Below are 16,697 nucleotides of genomic sequence, written 5' to 3'. Positions count from 1 at the left end.
ATTCTGTTATATTTCATTTCGATTTTAGAGTTGGTCGCTAATCTTGTATAACGCTGTGCGTTTCTTTCTGTTCTTTTATTTGTTTATATGTTGTCACCCACTCCCCTCTGCAATGCCTCGACGATTGAGGGTACCGAAAATAAATAAATAACTAACTAAATAAATACATGCCGTTTTTTTGCATATACCCCGCACGATGCGCTATTTGCGGTACTGCTTTGATGCCCTGTGCCATAATCAAGATGGCTGCTCTTCGAACGGCCCACTGCGCCGTTTCTGATATCGAAAATCGTACGAGGTGAGTGGTTTGCTTTGCAAGTACATTAGGAACATTGCGCGACGTATTCTTTTACCCAATATTTTCCGCGTGTTCATGACACAGGATACGACTACAGTGTAGCCCGGAAAAAATATTTAGGCGGGCAGTGACAAAATTTCACAACTACGTGTTCCGACATTTCAGCGTACGTTGCGCTTTCTGAGGTAACATTGGATTTGGTATTAAATTTAGCTTTAGTTTCTTCTTATAGCATACGTAAGGGCTAACCAGGTGGCTTGACAAATGTATTGTTGTCAACTCTTGCCTTTTTGGCCTGTACTTGTTGTTTCTGTGGCAGCGAGAAAAAAAAAGGATGCGTGAGTTTTTAACAAAGCTCACTCTGCCACGCTAGCTCTTAGCTACGATCAAGTGTTTAGCTTATTGAAGTGACCGAAAAGTGCGTCTTCTTTGTGTTCCCTAATATTTTATTTGATTTGATGCTGGCATATGAACCCGCCGCATATGACGGCACATGGTATCCAGTAGTGATTTTGTTGCTTCGTTAGCTGCGGTTCGAGTGTTTTAGTGCGTTACCATCAGGAAGTGATTTTGCCTGGCCACTGACTAAGTCGCATCGTTTAGAATACAGTTAGCGGGAACACTGGACTGCGTGAGTTTGCGTACTATCTGCGCATTCTAAAAGCCCAGCGTGGAAGATGTTAGTACCCGAGCCGCGAATATATGCGGTCATCACGCTCAAGGCCACAAGGAATCGCTCACACGTCGTCTGCTTACATGGCTTCTTGACTCTGACAAAGAATAACTAAATGTATGGATGATTGACTGCAAAATGAGAAACAAATCATGAAAATTTGCATAAACTCAACTGCAGCAATACATTTAGTAAAAAAAAGTAAGAGGGCAGCCTGTGTCATCGTTTGACGTAACTAACAGCATACAGTTAACGTAATTTGTCCACCGCTTCAAATTAGCAGGACTGTATTCTACCGTGTGCCATTCTGCTAGACATCGTTACGAAAACAGCTGACGCGTGATCGATTTTTGACTGCCCATTCCTCGACCAGGCGCAAGGGGACGGAGGCTGTGCGGGAGGGACTGCGCCAAGAAGTGCGTACTTCGCGCGCGACCGCGCGCCGTGCCTTGAAATTGATATGCAGATGGCCGTTGTGCTCGCCTTGTCGTGTTCTCGCCCCTGGGCGTTGAACCGATAGATCGCACGAATGCCGCTTCGCTCGCTGCCGCGGTTGCTCGCACCAGCGCTTTGACGGCGAGTGTGCGCGCTCATCGAGAGTGAAGCGTTCGTGTTTGCTTGTGCGCGCTGACGCGATGTTTGTTCATTCGGTTGGCAAGCGAATGCTTCCGAATTCACACTGCCGATAAAAGTAGTAATTTGTTATGGCAGTCGAAGCTTCGCCTTTCGGACAAAAGTGTGACTTTTCTTTTTCTGTTCGAAAAATAAAGAAAGCGCATAAAGCACATAGCACAATTCGGCCTATTCGTATGGATTACATGAAGAACTAGACTTGAGCGACCGATTGCAATGTTCAAGTTGCTAATTAAAACGATTCGCCGAATAACTTCATAATATTTTACTTTAAGCGTATGTACAAATTCCGAACTTGAGGCCAGGAAGTAGTTGCTTCACTTCTCTAGTCATAGGCTTCAATTCCGCAATTTCGACATGTGCCCTCAAGTGAATAATGAGATTCGTTTAGAAGAGTTATGAAACAGGAACTCACGAGAGAATCTGCATATCCGTTTCTGATATCCCGTTCTTACTGGCTGTATGGTTTAAAAAAAGTTTCAATGATAGTTCCACACAGGGTATGTTAATATTGTCGTGAATAGGCGACACGCAAAAAAACAAGTAACAAAACTACCGAGATAGCGGGAGGGTGGTAATTACACTTGCAGCTGAACCGGTAGAGATCAGCCCGAGATCTTTTTCTTTCTTTGTCTTCACTGACTGTTGTTATTTTAAAGTGAAGCAATTGTCATTCTGAATGTGTTGCCTTTTGATGCTTAACGGTGCTTAAAAAAGAAAACCACAGACGCCTCAATTAACCTGCTGTTCTCACATCCTCTCGGTTAGTGCATATTGGCAATAGTTTTATTTATTTATTTATTTATTTATTTATTTATTTATTTATTTATTTATTTATAAAATACCTTACGAGGCTCCTACACGGGGACTGAGTAAGGGGGCATAGCATTCAATGAGTAAATACATTCTAGTAACAATAATAAAAATATACACCAGCCAAGTGTACAGCCTAAAAGTTAGAGAAACATGTTAAGTACATAAAGCTGTATATGGTACAATAAAAAGGAACTCTAAGTTTATAACAAACGTATTACAGTGCAAAAAGAAAGTAGGAAAAATAACACAGAACAGTGAGTGTGACATCAATGGTTAACAAGGGTTAAGCGAATTGAGTGAGTGCCTGAATTTTTCACGGTCAGTTTCCGCAACTATGTTGTCGGAGAGGCTGTTCCAGAGCCGAATGGCACATGGAATTGCAGACGAGTTAAAAGCTTCGGTTTTACCATAGATGCGCGTGAAGCTATAATGATTGTGTAATCTGTGCGACGTTGCGGTGACGTTTCTATTTGTAGGGAGCGTTTGTTAGTGTGGTGGGCGTATTTATGAAATAATCACAAAAGGGCTATGCCGTTACGATTACTTAGCAGCTGAAGTGAAAGGTGAATCTTTATTTGTGTTGCGCTACAACGGTGCAGTGCAGCGGTGGCGTAGAGGTAGAACACCCGCCTCGCGTGCAAGAGGTCCGTGGCTCGAATCCCGGTGCCGCGCAATTCTCCACCGGATTTTTAACAAAAATCCGCGTGATGATAAAATTGCATAAACAGGCCTGGAGTGTGGCCTGATCCCGGTGACCAAAACCGGTAACGCACTCCTTCACCACAGCAGGATTGGCCACCCTGGTGCAGTACTTGGCCATAACCTCCTATATGAATACAACAATCAAACCCCGGCCCTCAGTCCCCAGCAGCAGCGAAGCAACTGACCACGGCGGCGGTCAGACGTGCGACGCAGCAGAGGGTGCTAAGAATCCCTGGCTCCGGACAGGCCGCCATTGGAATATCAACCTGGCAACGTTTAACGCTAGAACGTTATCTAGTGAGGCGAGTCTAGCAGTGCTATTGGAGGAATTAGAGGGCAGTAAATGGGATATAATAGGGCTCAGTGAAGTGAGGAGGCCGAAAGAAGCATATACAGTGCTAAAAAGCGGGCACGTCCTGTGCTACCGGGGCTTAGCGGAAAGACGAGAACTAGGTGTCGGATTCCTGATTAATAAGAATATGGCTGGTAACATACAGGAATTCCATAGCATTAAGGAGAGTGTGGCAGGTCTTGTTGTGAAACTTAATAAGAGGTACAAAATAAAGGTTGTACATGTCCACGGCCCTACATCCAGTCATGATGACCAGGAAGTCGAAAGCTTCTATGAAGACGTGGAATCGGCGATGGGTAAAGTCAAAACAAAACACACTATACTGATGGGCGACTTCAATGCGAAGGTAGGCAAGAAGCAGGCTGGAGACAAGGCAGTGGGGGAATATGGCATAGGCACTAGGAATAGCAGGGGAGAGTTATTAGTAGAGTTTGGGGAACAGAATAATGTGCGGATAATGAGTACCTTCTTCCGCAAGCGGCATAGCCGAAAGTGGACGTGGAGAAGCCCGAACTGCGAGACTAGAAATGAAACAGACTTCATACTCTGCGCTAACCCTGGCATCATACAAGATGTGGACGTGCTCGGCAAGGTGCGCTGCAATGACCATAGGATGGTAAGAACTCGAATTAGCCTAGACCTGAGGAGGGAACGGAAGAAACTTCTACATAAGAAGCCGATCAATCAGTTCGCGGTAAGAGGGAAAATAGAGGAATTCCGGATCAAGCTACAGAACAGGTATTCGGCTTTAACTCAGGAAGATGGCCTTAGTGTTGAAGCAATGAACGACAATCTTGTGGGCATCATTAAGTAGTGTGCAATAAAAGTCGGTGGTAACTCCGTTAGACAGGATACCAGTAAGCTATTGCAGGAGACGAAAGATCTGATCAAAATACGGCAATGTATGAAAGCCTCTAACCCTACAACTAGAATAGAACTGGCAGAACTTTCGAAGTTAATCAACGAGCGTAAGATAGCTGACATAATAAAGCATAATGTGGATAGAATTGAACATGCTCTCAGGGACGGAGGAAGCCTAAAAGCAGTGAAAAATAAACTAGGAATAGGCAAGAATCAGATGTATGCGTTAAGAGACAAAGCCGGATATATCATTACCAATATGGATGAGATAGGTCAAGTGGCTGAGGAGTTCTATAGAGATTTATACAGTACCAGTGGCACCCACGACGATAATGGAAGAGAGAATAGTCTAGAAAATTTTGAAATCCCACAAGTAACGCCGGAGGAAGTAAAGAAAGCCTTGGGAGCTATGCAAAGGGGGAAGGCAGCTGGGGAGGATCAGGTAACAGCAGATTTGTTGAAGGATGGTGGGCAGATTGTTCTTGAAAAACTGGCCACCCTGTATACGCAATGCCTCATGACTTCGAGCGTACCGGAATCCTGGAAAAACGCTAACATAATCCTAATCCATGAGAAAGGGGACGCCAAAGACTTGAAAAATTATAGACCGATCAGCTTATCGTCGTTGAAAGATCCCACTGGACCCTTTGCTCGTTGGGCTTTACGCCATCGAGAATATGGTATTCGTATCATTTATCGCTTCGGAAGAAAACATTCTGACGCTGACGCTCTCTCCCGTTCGCCCCCTACCTTCTGAACCTGTCTGCTCAACCACTTTCACCTGCGATTCGTTAACCCTTGCCATCACCGTCATGCCGGCGGAACAGCGCAAAGACCCCTGTATCGCTTCACTGCTTGACCCTATATCTGGATCTTCGGCTGACTCGCCCTCACGCACCCTTCGTCGTCAAGGTCCACACATTGCCGCTCGTGAAGGCTTGTTGTACCATCGCCATTACTTAACTGACGGCTGCCGGTGGCTCCTTGGTATTCCCCGTCATCTGCGCTCGGACATTTGGAGCGTTTTCCACAATGACCCCCAAGGTGGCCACCCTGACACAATCAGGACGTACTCCCGTCTTCGTCTATGGTACTACTGGCGCGGCATGTATCGCTACGATCACCAGCATGTTTGGTCATGCCCTACGTGTCTGCGCCGCAAGACACCTCCTCACAGCACCACCGGTCCTCTACAGCCATTGCCTTACCCTGCCCGACCATTAAACCGCGTTGTAGTCGATCTTTTCGGTCTCTTTCCAAACACTCCTGACGGCAACTGGTGGGTCATTGTCGCCGTTGACCACCTCACACGGTAGGCTGTAACATCGGCGCTGCCGACCACCACCGCGAAAGACGCTGCTTACTTCCTTCTTCATCACGTCATTCTGCGACATGGCCCACCACGTGAATTCTTAAGCAACCGTGGCCGCATGTTTCTCTGAAACATCATCAAAGTCCTCCTAGATGAGTGTCAGATTGTACGTCGCACCGCCTCAGCCTACCATCCTCAAGCTAACGGCATGACACAATGTTTCAATCGTACCCTGGCCGACATGCTGACAATCTACGTGTCCGGCGATCACACGAATTGGGACCGGGTTCTTCCAGCAATAACCTACGCCTACAACTCTGCCACCCAAGCTACCACTAGTTTATCACCTTTCTTTCTTCTTTATGGACGTGAGCCATCATACCTTATTGACACAATTCGGCCATACCTACCTGACATTTCTGTAGCGAAATCTATTTCTTAAGGGCCTGCTTATGCAGAAGAATGCCGTCAACTGGCGCCTTCGTTTACCAGGCAAGACCAGTGTGGTAAAAAATTTCGCCATGACGTCTCTGCATCTACTGCCCACTATTCCCACGTAACGCTGATTTGGCTATGGGTTCCATCCACCACTCTCGGCCTTTCTACCAAGCTCTTGACAAGCTCTTGACAAATACCACAGGTCCTTACAGAGTCCTAGAGCAAACGTAGCCCATGAGCTATGCCATCGGGCCGGTCGAGCCAGCTCCCGACAATCGTTTCCGAGGGCGTGAAACAGTTCATTTCGCACGGCTTAAACCATGCTACGACTCGCCTGTGCTGTATTCTGCCTAGGTCTACAGGTTGGCTCCATTGTACACGGAGAGCATTGCACCGGAGCGCTTCGGCGCCAGTTCTGTGCCAGCATAGAGAAAGAAGTTGACGTTCGTATGGCTCGCTCTTTCAGTTTCGCGGGCTGTGGCTGCCTCACACGCCGTGCCCACGTTGCTGAGACTAACAGGCCTGTTACAATATATATATATATATATATATATATATATATATATATATATATATATATATATGTCGCTGTGTGCCTAGACATATAAATCATCAGCACATTTAAGAATCGCGGACACCAAATGGTGCGCCAGAATTTAAAAAAAGACTGTCCACAGAAAAGGGGACAGCAGTTGCAACTGAGGAGCACCACTGTCTCGCAAGTCGTGCAGCACTCGAAGCAAGTCGTAATAGCATACTGAATAGTACAGCCTTTCGATGTCCACAGAAAAATTAACTGATTACATTCAGGGTTTTACCTGCGGAGAACAGGATAAAACGATGATCAGCGCCGTAGCATGAGAATCCAGATTAATTTCAGCCACCTGTAGTTTTTAATGTATTAATATTTAATTTCGCTCTTCGCGTGCTGAACATGCTGTTGTTATACACGGAAGCCATCTTCTTAAGACGTCAGTCATATAAGTCATTGATTGCAAGTGGGTTCATACACTCTAACGTGCTAAACTAGACTGCATAAGATTTGAGGGTAATATCCACCTTAGATAATGGCTCATAACGCGCGTCCTATTCTGCATATCTCAGCTGCGGAGAACACAGGTGACCTGTCATTGTTACTCCTTTCGTAGGCCATTCTACGTCTACCCATTTGATCAATCAGAAAGGATATAAAGCGTAAACTTGACAGGCACGTACACAAGTACAAAAGTGTGTTGTTTGTGTGTGTTTGTTCCTTATTTCTGTCTACGCCCCAGTTAGCGTTTCTTTACTCTTCTCTAGGCTTGCGCTTGTGCGGTTTTATTTTCCATGATAAAAATGGGTTTTATTTTAAACCTGATTTTGTTGGTCTTCTTGTTGTGCATGTTGTGTTTCGCGCTGCTTTCTACCTTTTAGTTGAGCACTAACTGTCTCTGCTTTCGGCACTATTGTGTGAAATATGTTTTGCTTTTAACTATAGTCGAAGGCATATAAATGTGCCAGAAGTGTCATTACGGGTAGGAAGGGTTCAAAAATAATTTAGCAATGGATAAGCTTGCTGTATTAGATTATTTACGCTTTATCTTAGGATAGAGCTTTCCCGACAGGTTTTTGCGGCAACACCAGCAGTATGAAGGGTTTACTATGCGAAATCGTAGCAGTTTCATATGAAGCCAAGCTATGAGAGGTCAACACTGGCACTGTTGCATATTTCACGAAGTTCACCAGTTCGCAATAAATATGCCTTAGACAAATACTCACCACAGAGCACGAACAGCGCTAAAGCGCAGAAGATCACGAATACACCGTGACGCATTCCTGTAAGATATAAAGGAAGGTAAATAAATATACTAAACAGCATTGCATTTGCGGTAACTGGTGTCCTTGCACTATCAAGTGTATATAAATCAACTTCTAGAACATTAGGTGTGGATTGCTTCCTTTTATTTTATATAAATCGGGGCGTATCCGCACGAGAAATGGAACGCCTAACTAATCTAATAAAAGCGCACCGCCATCACAATGTGAATGGGCTCCTTTCTGTAATACAGCTCCTGCTGCACTGTTCCCACGTATAATAAAATTGTAATATTGGGTGTGTTTTTGTCTTGAAATAAAGATATTTGCCAGAGCACGGTCAGTAACCAATAAATAAAAGCACTGCGTCGCAAAAAGCCTCAGGTGGCACTTTAAAAGAGAAAAAAATACACATTGGCACTTTAGAAGGCAATCGCCTGACTCCGAAGTTCCTAATAACCTAACGTTGAAAAACAAGCTGCGCCCTCCAAACTACCTTGTATCTCCTTGTGTGCCTCTGCATTTTAAAAGAAGCAGTCCCCAATAGACAACATTATTTCTCAACTACATAAAATAAAATATAAATATAAGCGTGCCTCCCACTTCTACGGTACTATTAAAGTCTGCACCATGAAGCTAAAGCAAATTATTTGTAAATCTGTTAGGTGCATGGTCGATCAAGCTATATATGAATGTTAAAGCGCACCCCGCACCCACTGTTCTCTCAGAATCTCAGAAAACAAACGCTGATCTCAAAGCCTGGTCAACAGCCTGGTGGTCAGCCGGGTCACATACTCCCTGCCGTACCATGTAACCATCAAAGCCGAAAGAGAACAAGCCGAAGCAATCCTTCGGAAGGCATACAAAACAGCCCTTCATCTCCCAAGAAACACATCCAATGACAAGCTGATGCAACTGGGAATCAGCAATACGTTTGAAGAACTAAAAGAATGCCAGCTCAAGGCACAAGCGCGAAGGCTCAGTAACACAACAACAGGAAGGGCGCTCCTGACAAAGTTGGGTTGGGAAATAGAAAAACCGCAAAGTAGTAGGGCAATAATACCGGACCTGCTAAGGAAGAAACTACGTATACAACCTGTCCCCCGCAATATGGACCCCAATCTCCATACCAGCAGGCGACAGGCTAGGGCAGAATTCTACGAAAGAACGATGGGGCAGAGAGACAACACATTCTACACAGATGCTTCCCTCTATCCAAAAGAACACAGGAAACACGCAGTAGCGGTAGTAGCTAATAATAAAAGCAAACTAATCACGAGTCTCACGGCAGCGGTATCAGACATAACCGAAGCAGAGGAAATAGCTGTTGCACTGGCAGCAGAGGAAGGATACAGGATAGGAAAATCCCTCAACATCCTAACAGACTCACAAGAGGCGTGCCGAAACTATATCAGGGGTAGAATAAGCAGCACGGCACTCAAGATCCTTAGTAGAGCACCGCTCTATGAAGGACAACCTACACACAACATAATCTGGATACCAAGCCACGCAGGGATTCAGGGCAATGAAGGGGCGGACAGCTTAGCTCGAGGCTTCACCATCCGAGCGGGCACCTCAGTCCCCCCGGGAGAGCCTCAGATTACTTGCGGGGAGAGTTATTCAGAGCTGCTAAACCTATATAGGGGGCGAAGATTCCAATACCCCCCACCACACAAAGCGTTGACGAAGGAGGAAGCCGCAGGATGGCGTAGACTGCAGACAGGTTCCTTTCCAAATCTTTACGTACTAAGCAGGATGTTCCCCACACAATATTGCGGCGTATGCCCGTGGTGCGGAGCAAGGCCAACACTATATCACATCAAATGGGAATGCGAGAGAAACAAGACATTCCACAAACATACAACACCAAGTGCGGAGCAATGGGAGAGCCGGCTCACCAGCTGCGAGCTAGGGGTCCAAAGGGCCCTCATAGCACACGCAAGCGAGGTGGCCCGACTCAGTGGTGCCCTGGACTAGGGGCCCACCCAAGGCTGAAGAGGACCCAAAGTTTTCAAGAATGAAGACTTCGTCCTCAACTCGCTAATATGTTAAAGAACCAATAAAGTTTTCCATTCCATTCCATTCCATTCCATTCCATTCAACACCAACTGCTATGCTGTAAAAGCACTGAAAAGTAAGTTTTCCGCACTTTTTAAAATATTTCATCCATTTTTTTATGCTTGTGTTATACGCAACAGAGTTATCTGTAACACGCTCAAAGACGTTTCTGCTTTTCAAAGTGCTGTCACGGGTCGTACATACACCCAATGGCTACGACTCCCATGGCGATCACGGTCATCCTATAACGGAGTGACATCTTATTGCCTTTCATGGAAAATGTTCATGTTTGACTCGCCCCCAACCCTGGGGCTGTATTTGAACAAACACTATAATGGGCTTGTCCGCACATAGGATAACACAGCTCGAAAGCGCTGCTATCGAAACACTTATTTTTAGCAAGCAGGCCATTTGCAAATTCGTAGCCCTTCTGCGTGACGTAGTGCCAGAAAACGTTGTGGATCAGGCAGACACGCTGATAGTCGATATTCTGACACATTAGGAAAAAAAGTACAGCTGGGCAGTCGATTTAATAAGAAGGACAGATAAGCGCTGGATCATTAGAGTTATAGAATCGGTCACAATAGAATCGCAGTCAAGGACGGAAGTAAATTAGGTGCTGTGATTAAATTAGGGAATCTGACGGTGAAAGTTCGAATCAGCTAGCGCATCACAAATGTAATTTGAGATCGCTGGGAGAGGCATTCTTCGGCCTGTGCACATAAATATAGGCTTATGATGAGGATTCAAATGCCAGTAAATTATGTTGTTCACCCATGGCAATGACGATGAATAGGATGAAATTAAGTTTGTTAGAGAGAAAGCATTGGTTACTTATTTTGGTTCCTTGATTGTGTCATTCCGTTTCACGATAAGAGCGAATGATACGGCGTTCTCAGTGATGTACTATGAATAATTTCGGGGCGTTATAGCATGCTTTAATTGTTAGGCATGTTTATCAAACTACTGGATGTCGGAAATATTATTGCGGCACCTGCAAGCTTGAGAGGGTGGGATGTGCGTTTTACAATGTTGCGGGTGGCACTGTTCATACTAGATATTGTTACCAATCGGCAGATTTTCTACAAAAGTTTGTCGACAGAAAGTCCTTGCCAGCAAAACAGTGACGTCCAAGAAGTGGATACTACGTTTTAAGTGATATGGGTGGACTTGATCGATGGGTGGAGTGCGTTGAAATTCGATAACAAATGAAAATTTTTTCTTCATGGCCGTTCCACACGAGAAATCCATAAAGGAGCCTATTGTGCTATAAAGACTCTTCAATAAATGTAATTTCGAGAGAGGAAATGAAGGTGCTCGGGAAATTCACAGTCCTTTTCGTACCCATTTCCATGCAAGTGACCTGATGTAAGTGCTGTACATTTAATGAAACGTGCTTTTGATTCAGTACGAGGACCAGACTGCGGACAAAGCCTTGCCACCTACAACCAATGCTGGGCACTATTTTTCAATCGCGGATACCGTCACTACTATTTCATCACATTGAGGAATGTTTGTTAATGCGACGGTATCTGGCGCGGGAAAGAGAGGTGTCCTGCAAGGCAAAATGCGACGCTTGCCGGCGCAGCGTCCACGCTGAAGGAACGGCAGTGTAGCGGAAAGGCTGTGGAGTGGCAGGGCATTGCGCAGAGGGTATACTGATGACAATGAGTGTTTACGAGGCTGTAGTCGTAGACAGAACTGGGAGAGACATCACATAAGCTTGGTTGAGTGAGCGGAAGAGCCCATCAGCCCTGGAATGCTTTCAAACGGAGTGGTATACGGCAGGAATATCATATTTTCGTAGGGGAAGCATTAGCGTAGGGGAAGCATAGCATTAACGAGAGGGTGGCATGTCTTGTTGTGAAACTTAATAAGAGGTACAAAATGAAGGTTGTACAGGTCTACGCCCCTACATCCAGTCATGATGACCAGGAAGTCGAAAGCTTCTATGAAGACGTGGAATCGGCGATGGGTAGAGTGAAAACAAAATACACTATACTGATGGGCGATTTCAACGCCAAGGTAGGCAAGAAGCATGCTGGAGACAAGGCAGTGGGGGAATATGGCATAGGCACTAGGAATACCAGGGGAGAGTTAATAGTAGAGTTTGCAGAACAGAATAATATGCGGATAATGAATACCTTCTTCCGCAAGCGGTATAGCCGAAAGTGGACATGGAGGAGCCCGAACGGCGAGACTAGAAATGAAATAGATTTCATACTCTGCGCTAACCCTGGCATCATACAAGATGTGGACGTGCTCGGTAAGGTGCGCTGCAGTGACCACAGGATGGTAAGAACTCGGATTAGCCTAGACCTGAGGAGGGAACGGAAGAAACTGGTACATAAGAAGCCGATCAATGAGTTAGCGCTAAGAGGGAAAATAGAGGAATTCCAGATCAAGCTACAGAACAGGTATTCGGCTTTAAGTCACGAAGAGGACCTTAGTGTTGAAGCAATGAACGACAATCTTGTGGGCATCATTAAGGAGTGTGCAATAGAAGTCGGTGGTAACTCGGTTAGACAGGATATCAGTAAGCTATCGCAGGAGACGAAAGATCTGATCAAGAAACGCCAATGTATGAAAGCCTCTAACCCTACAGCTAGAATAGAACTGGCAGAACTTTCGAAGTTAATCAACAAGCGTAAGACAGCTGACATAAGGAAGCATAACATGGATAGAATTGAACAAGCTCTCAGGAACGGAGGAAGCCTAAAAGCAGTGAAGAAGAAACTAGGAATTGGCAAGAATCAGATGTATGCGTTAAGAGACAAAGCCGGCAATATCATTACTAATATGGATGAGATAGTTCAAGTGGCTGAGGAGTTCTATAGAGATTTATACAGTACGAGTGGCACCCACGATGATAATGGAAGAGAGAATAATCTAGAGGAATTCGATATCCCAGAAGTAACGCCGGAAGAAGTAAAGAAAGCCTTGGGAGCTATGCAAAGGGGGAAGGCAGCTGGGGAGGATCAGGTAACAGCAGATTTGCTGAAGGATGGTGGGCAGATTGTCCTAGAAAAACTGGCCACCCTGTATACACAATGCCTCAAGACCTCGAGCGTACCGGAATCTTGGAAGAACGCTAACATAATCCTAATCCATAAGAAAGGCGACGCCAAAGACTTTAAAAATTATAGACCGATCAGCTTACTGTCTGTTGCCTACAAAGTATTTACTAAGGTAATTGCAAATAGAATCCGGAACACCTTAGACTTCCGTCAACCAAAGGACCAGGCAGGATTCCGTAAAGGCTTCTCAACAATAGATCATATTCACACTATCAATCAGGTGATAGAGAAATGTGCGGAATATAACCAACCATTATATATAGCTTTCATTGATTACGAGAAAGCGTTTGATTCAGTCGAAACCTCAGCAGTCATGGAGGCATTGCGGAATCAGGGTGTAGACGAGCCGTATGTAAACATACTGAAAGATATCTATAGCGGTTCCACAGCCACTGTACTCCTCCATAAAGAAAGCAACAAAATCCCAATAAAGAAAGGCGTCAGGCAGGGAGATACGATCTCTCCAATGCTATTCACAGCGTGTTTACAGGAGGTATTCAGAGACCTGGATTGGGAAGAATTGGGGATAAGAGTAAATGGAGAATACCTTAGTAACTTGCGCTTCGCTGATGATATTGCTTTGCTTAGTAACTCAGGGGACCAACTGCAATGCATGCTCACTGATCTGGAGAGGCAGAGCAGAAGGGTGGGACTAAAAATGAATCTGCAGAAAACTAAAGTAATGTTTAACAGTCTTGGAAGGGAAGAGCAGTTTACGATAGGTAGCGAGGCACTGGAAGTGGTAAGAGAATACATCTACTTAGGACAGTTAGTGACTGCTGATCCAGATCATGAGAGTGAAATAATCAGAAGAATAAGAATGGGCTGGGGTGCGTTTGGCAGGCATTCGCAGATCATGAACAGCAGGTTGCCATTATCCCTCAAGAGAAAAGTGTATAACAGCTGTGTCTTACCAGTACTCACGTACGGGGCAGAAACCTGGAGGCTTACGAAAAGGGTTCTACTTAAATTGAGGACGACGCAACGAGCTATGGAAAGAAGAATGATAGGTGTAACGTTAAGGGATAAGAAAAGAGCAGATTGGGTGAGGGAACAAACGCGCGTTAATGACATCTTAGTTGAAACAAAGAAAAAGAAATGGGCATGGGCAGGACATGTAATGAGGAGGGAAGATAACCGATGGTCATTAAGGGTTACGGACTGGATTCCGAGGGAAGGGAAGCGTAGCAGGGGGCGACAGAAAGTTAGGTGGGCAGATGAGATTAGGAAGTTTGGAGGGTCAACATGGCCACAATTAGTACATGACCGGGGTAGTTGGAGGAGTATGGGAGAGGCCTTTGCCCTGCAGTGGGCGTAATCAGGCTGATGATGATGATGATGATGATGATGATGATGTAGGGGAAGCACACAACGACCCAGGCTGCCTGCCGTATCTTTAATGGAGTACAGCCAACGATGCGCGTGATGGTCAGTAATGGCGCTGAAAGGACCACCGTAGGCGCAAGGCCTGAACTGCACCAATGCTGAACGGATGGCTAAGCATCCATTCGCTACAAAAGAGCAACATTACGTTACGGCTCGCAAAAACGACGACGTATTTTTAAGTCATGACTATGCGCTACGCCAGACCGCGCCGAGGGAGATACCAATGGCGTCGGTATAAATATCTGCCGGCGCACATGCGTCGTAATATCGCATAATTGAATGATGATATCAACAAACCCGCGCAACTTTTGAAAGGCTACATGACATGCTGATGACCATCTGTAAATGTATTTACTTGCCGTAAGCACATTAGTCAAGGGTGCGATGACAAAGGCGAAGTTGGGAAAGAATCGACAAAAAATACGAACAAAGGCCTACCAAACATCGGAGGGCCTTGATAGACGTTCGCTTTGGAAACTCTGTGCGATACTTGTCGGGGTTGCAAACAATGCCGCCTTTGGACACAATGCAATCCGAGATAGCTAATGTTTGGGCAGCGAAATGCCACTTCTTTAGGTTAAGCTGCAGGCCAGCTGAAGTGAGACCGGTTAGGATGTCGTGCAAATGGACGACATGTGTCCGATAATCTTTTTAGAAAGCAACTAAGGATTGTAGCAAACCACTAAGGATTGTAGCAATCATTCTCTCAAAAGTAACAGGTGGATTGCAGAGCCCGAACGACATAACACCTCATCGCGTGTGACGAAAGCGGCCTTTGCCCGGTAAGCCTCAGCTATTGGATCCTGCCAATAGCCGGGACGAAGATCTAAAGAAACATTGTGCACATTGCAGGTAATCAAGAGCGTCGTCGGTCCGAAGCATTGGGTAAACGTTTTTTCTTGTAATGTGAAGGTGGTAATGACCGGTGCAAAATCGAATGTAGATAACTTTTTCTGCCCTAGAACTACAGGTGACAATAACTTTGAGAAGGTTTAATGACGCCGTGCTACAGCCTGTCGTCCACTTGTTCGGTGATAAGTGGGTGCTCTGCGGAAACGCGATGCGCACGTTGTCGCAAGGGGGATTGTCAACCATTGTTTATGGTGTCACAGACGCTTGTGGTTCGACAGAAGGATGTTTGGTTCCAGTCGAATGAAAAAAAAAACTGCTTAAGGAGGGAAAGAAGTTGGGTGCGATGAGATGACTACAAGTATGCGGCTATGGCAGAGTAGAAAACGGTTGAAGGAGATGTTGCTGACACATTTGTTATGGCGTCAAAATATAAATGTTCGGCAGCACCATGGCCGCACAATATTTTCAATACACGGTGACAGTTCCAACAAATTCTCATCTATGACCAGGCAGTATAGCCACTCGGTACCGGTCCGGATTACGTATGACCATCCAGGTGCGTAGGGTGAGCATGAACGTTGGTATAAGCATGTCGCGTAGAAAACTCGTGGAAGGCGCCTTGGTTTTAAGGCATGAGGCGACGACTGAATCGCACAACGTGAATGAAAATTCAACAGGCGAAGCCATATGCCTGTAGTCCAGCTTGCATCATGTTTCGGCTTGACGAAGATGCGGAGCGGCTGAGGCTACTGCCGTGGAACGGGACAAAGGGCTACGTGCTTTTCCGTGTGGACGAAATATGACTGTTAGGGGTGGCCGTGTATTTCGGCAGCGTAGTTGAGCGGTGGAAGTGTGACTGGAGGCGGGCGGTCGACATAGCAGAGTGGTGCCATCGGAGGTGTTGATAGCGGGGAGTAACACGCTTAAGGAGAGGTACCATCACAGAAGCTAGTTGGCGGACAAGTGGAAGTGCTTCAAATATCTGGGCCGGATGGGTTGTTACACGGCAAGGTCAAAGTGTAGGAGGGACCTGGCTAATAGACGCCAGCGATAGCTGGCGGGCCACTTGCTCTCAAATAAAATCCTTGAGCTTAGACACAGGCGCTGAAGGATCGGCATGGCCAGGGGCAGCTGAAATGGTGAAGACGGAGTCTGCCCGTGGTACGTTTTGGCTGGAGATGTTACGTTGGCAGCACTATTCGTTGGAACTCTGACACAATCGACGGGTGCGGCGACGCTGATTGGACTCATTGAAAGCAGCATTTGAAAGGCATCGTTATCATTGCCCTTGAGATTATGTTTCATCTTCTCATGCTTCGTCATTGTAGGATTACCACGACTTTACAAGACCAACACATTGTCAATATACGTGGCAAAATTATCATCTGGGTACTGTGCTAGGTGGCGTAAACGGTCTTAGGCGCATCGTTTGTGGACAACGGAGA

At 45.7% G+C, this 16,697-nt stretch overlaps 1 protein-coding gene across 8 annotated transcripts in view; it reads right to left on the bottom strand.

The window, feature by feature from the left end:
- Positions 1-16,697, bottom strand: part of LOC129380931 (uncharacterized) — a 128,499-nt gene that overhangs the window by 93,720 nt on the left and 18,082 nt on the right. For 5 of the 8 annotated variants that reach the window (XR_008609153.2, XM_055063235.2, XM_055063232.2 and 2 more), the window contains exon 2: positions 7,844-7,900. Coding sequence is in view for 5 of the 8 variants with exons in the window: in XM_055063232.2 (XP_054919207.1) it covers positions 7,844-7,900 (57 nt within the window). In the remaining 3 variants the exon portion in view is untranslated. Of the gene's footprint in view, positions 1-2,019; positions 2,063-7,843; positions 7,901-14,838; positions 15,043-16,697 lie in introns of those variants that run through there. The other 3 variants (XR_008609152.2, XR_008609151.2, XM_055063233.2) reach the window with 3 other exon arrangements.

The sequence above is a fragment of the Dermacentor andersoni genome, chromosome 1 (assembly GCF_023375885.2).
Source record: "Dermacentor andersoni chromosome 1, qqDerAnde1_hic_scaffold, whole genome shotgun sequence".
NCBI classification, from domain to species: Eukaryota; Metazoa; Arthropoda; class Arachnida; order Ixodida; family Ixodidae; genus Dermacentor; species Dermacentor andersoni.
Note: the sequence above shows the minus strand (reverse complement) of the source record. Positions and strands in the feature narration are given on the sequence as shown.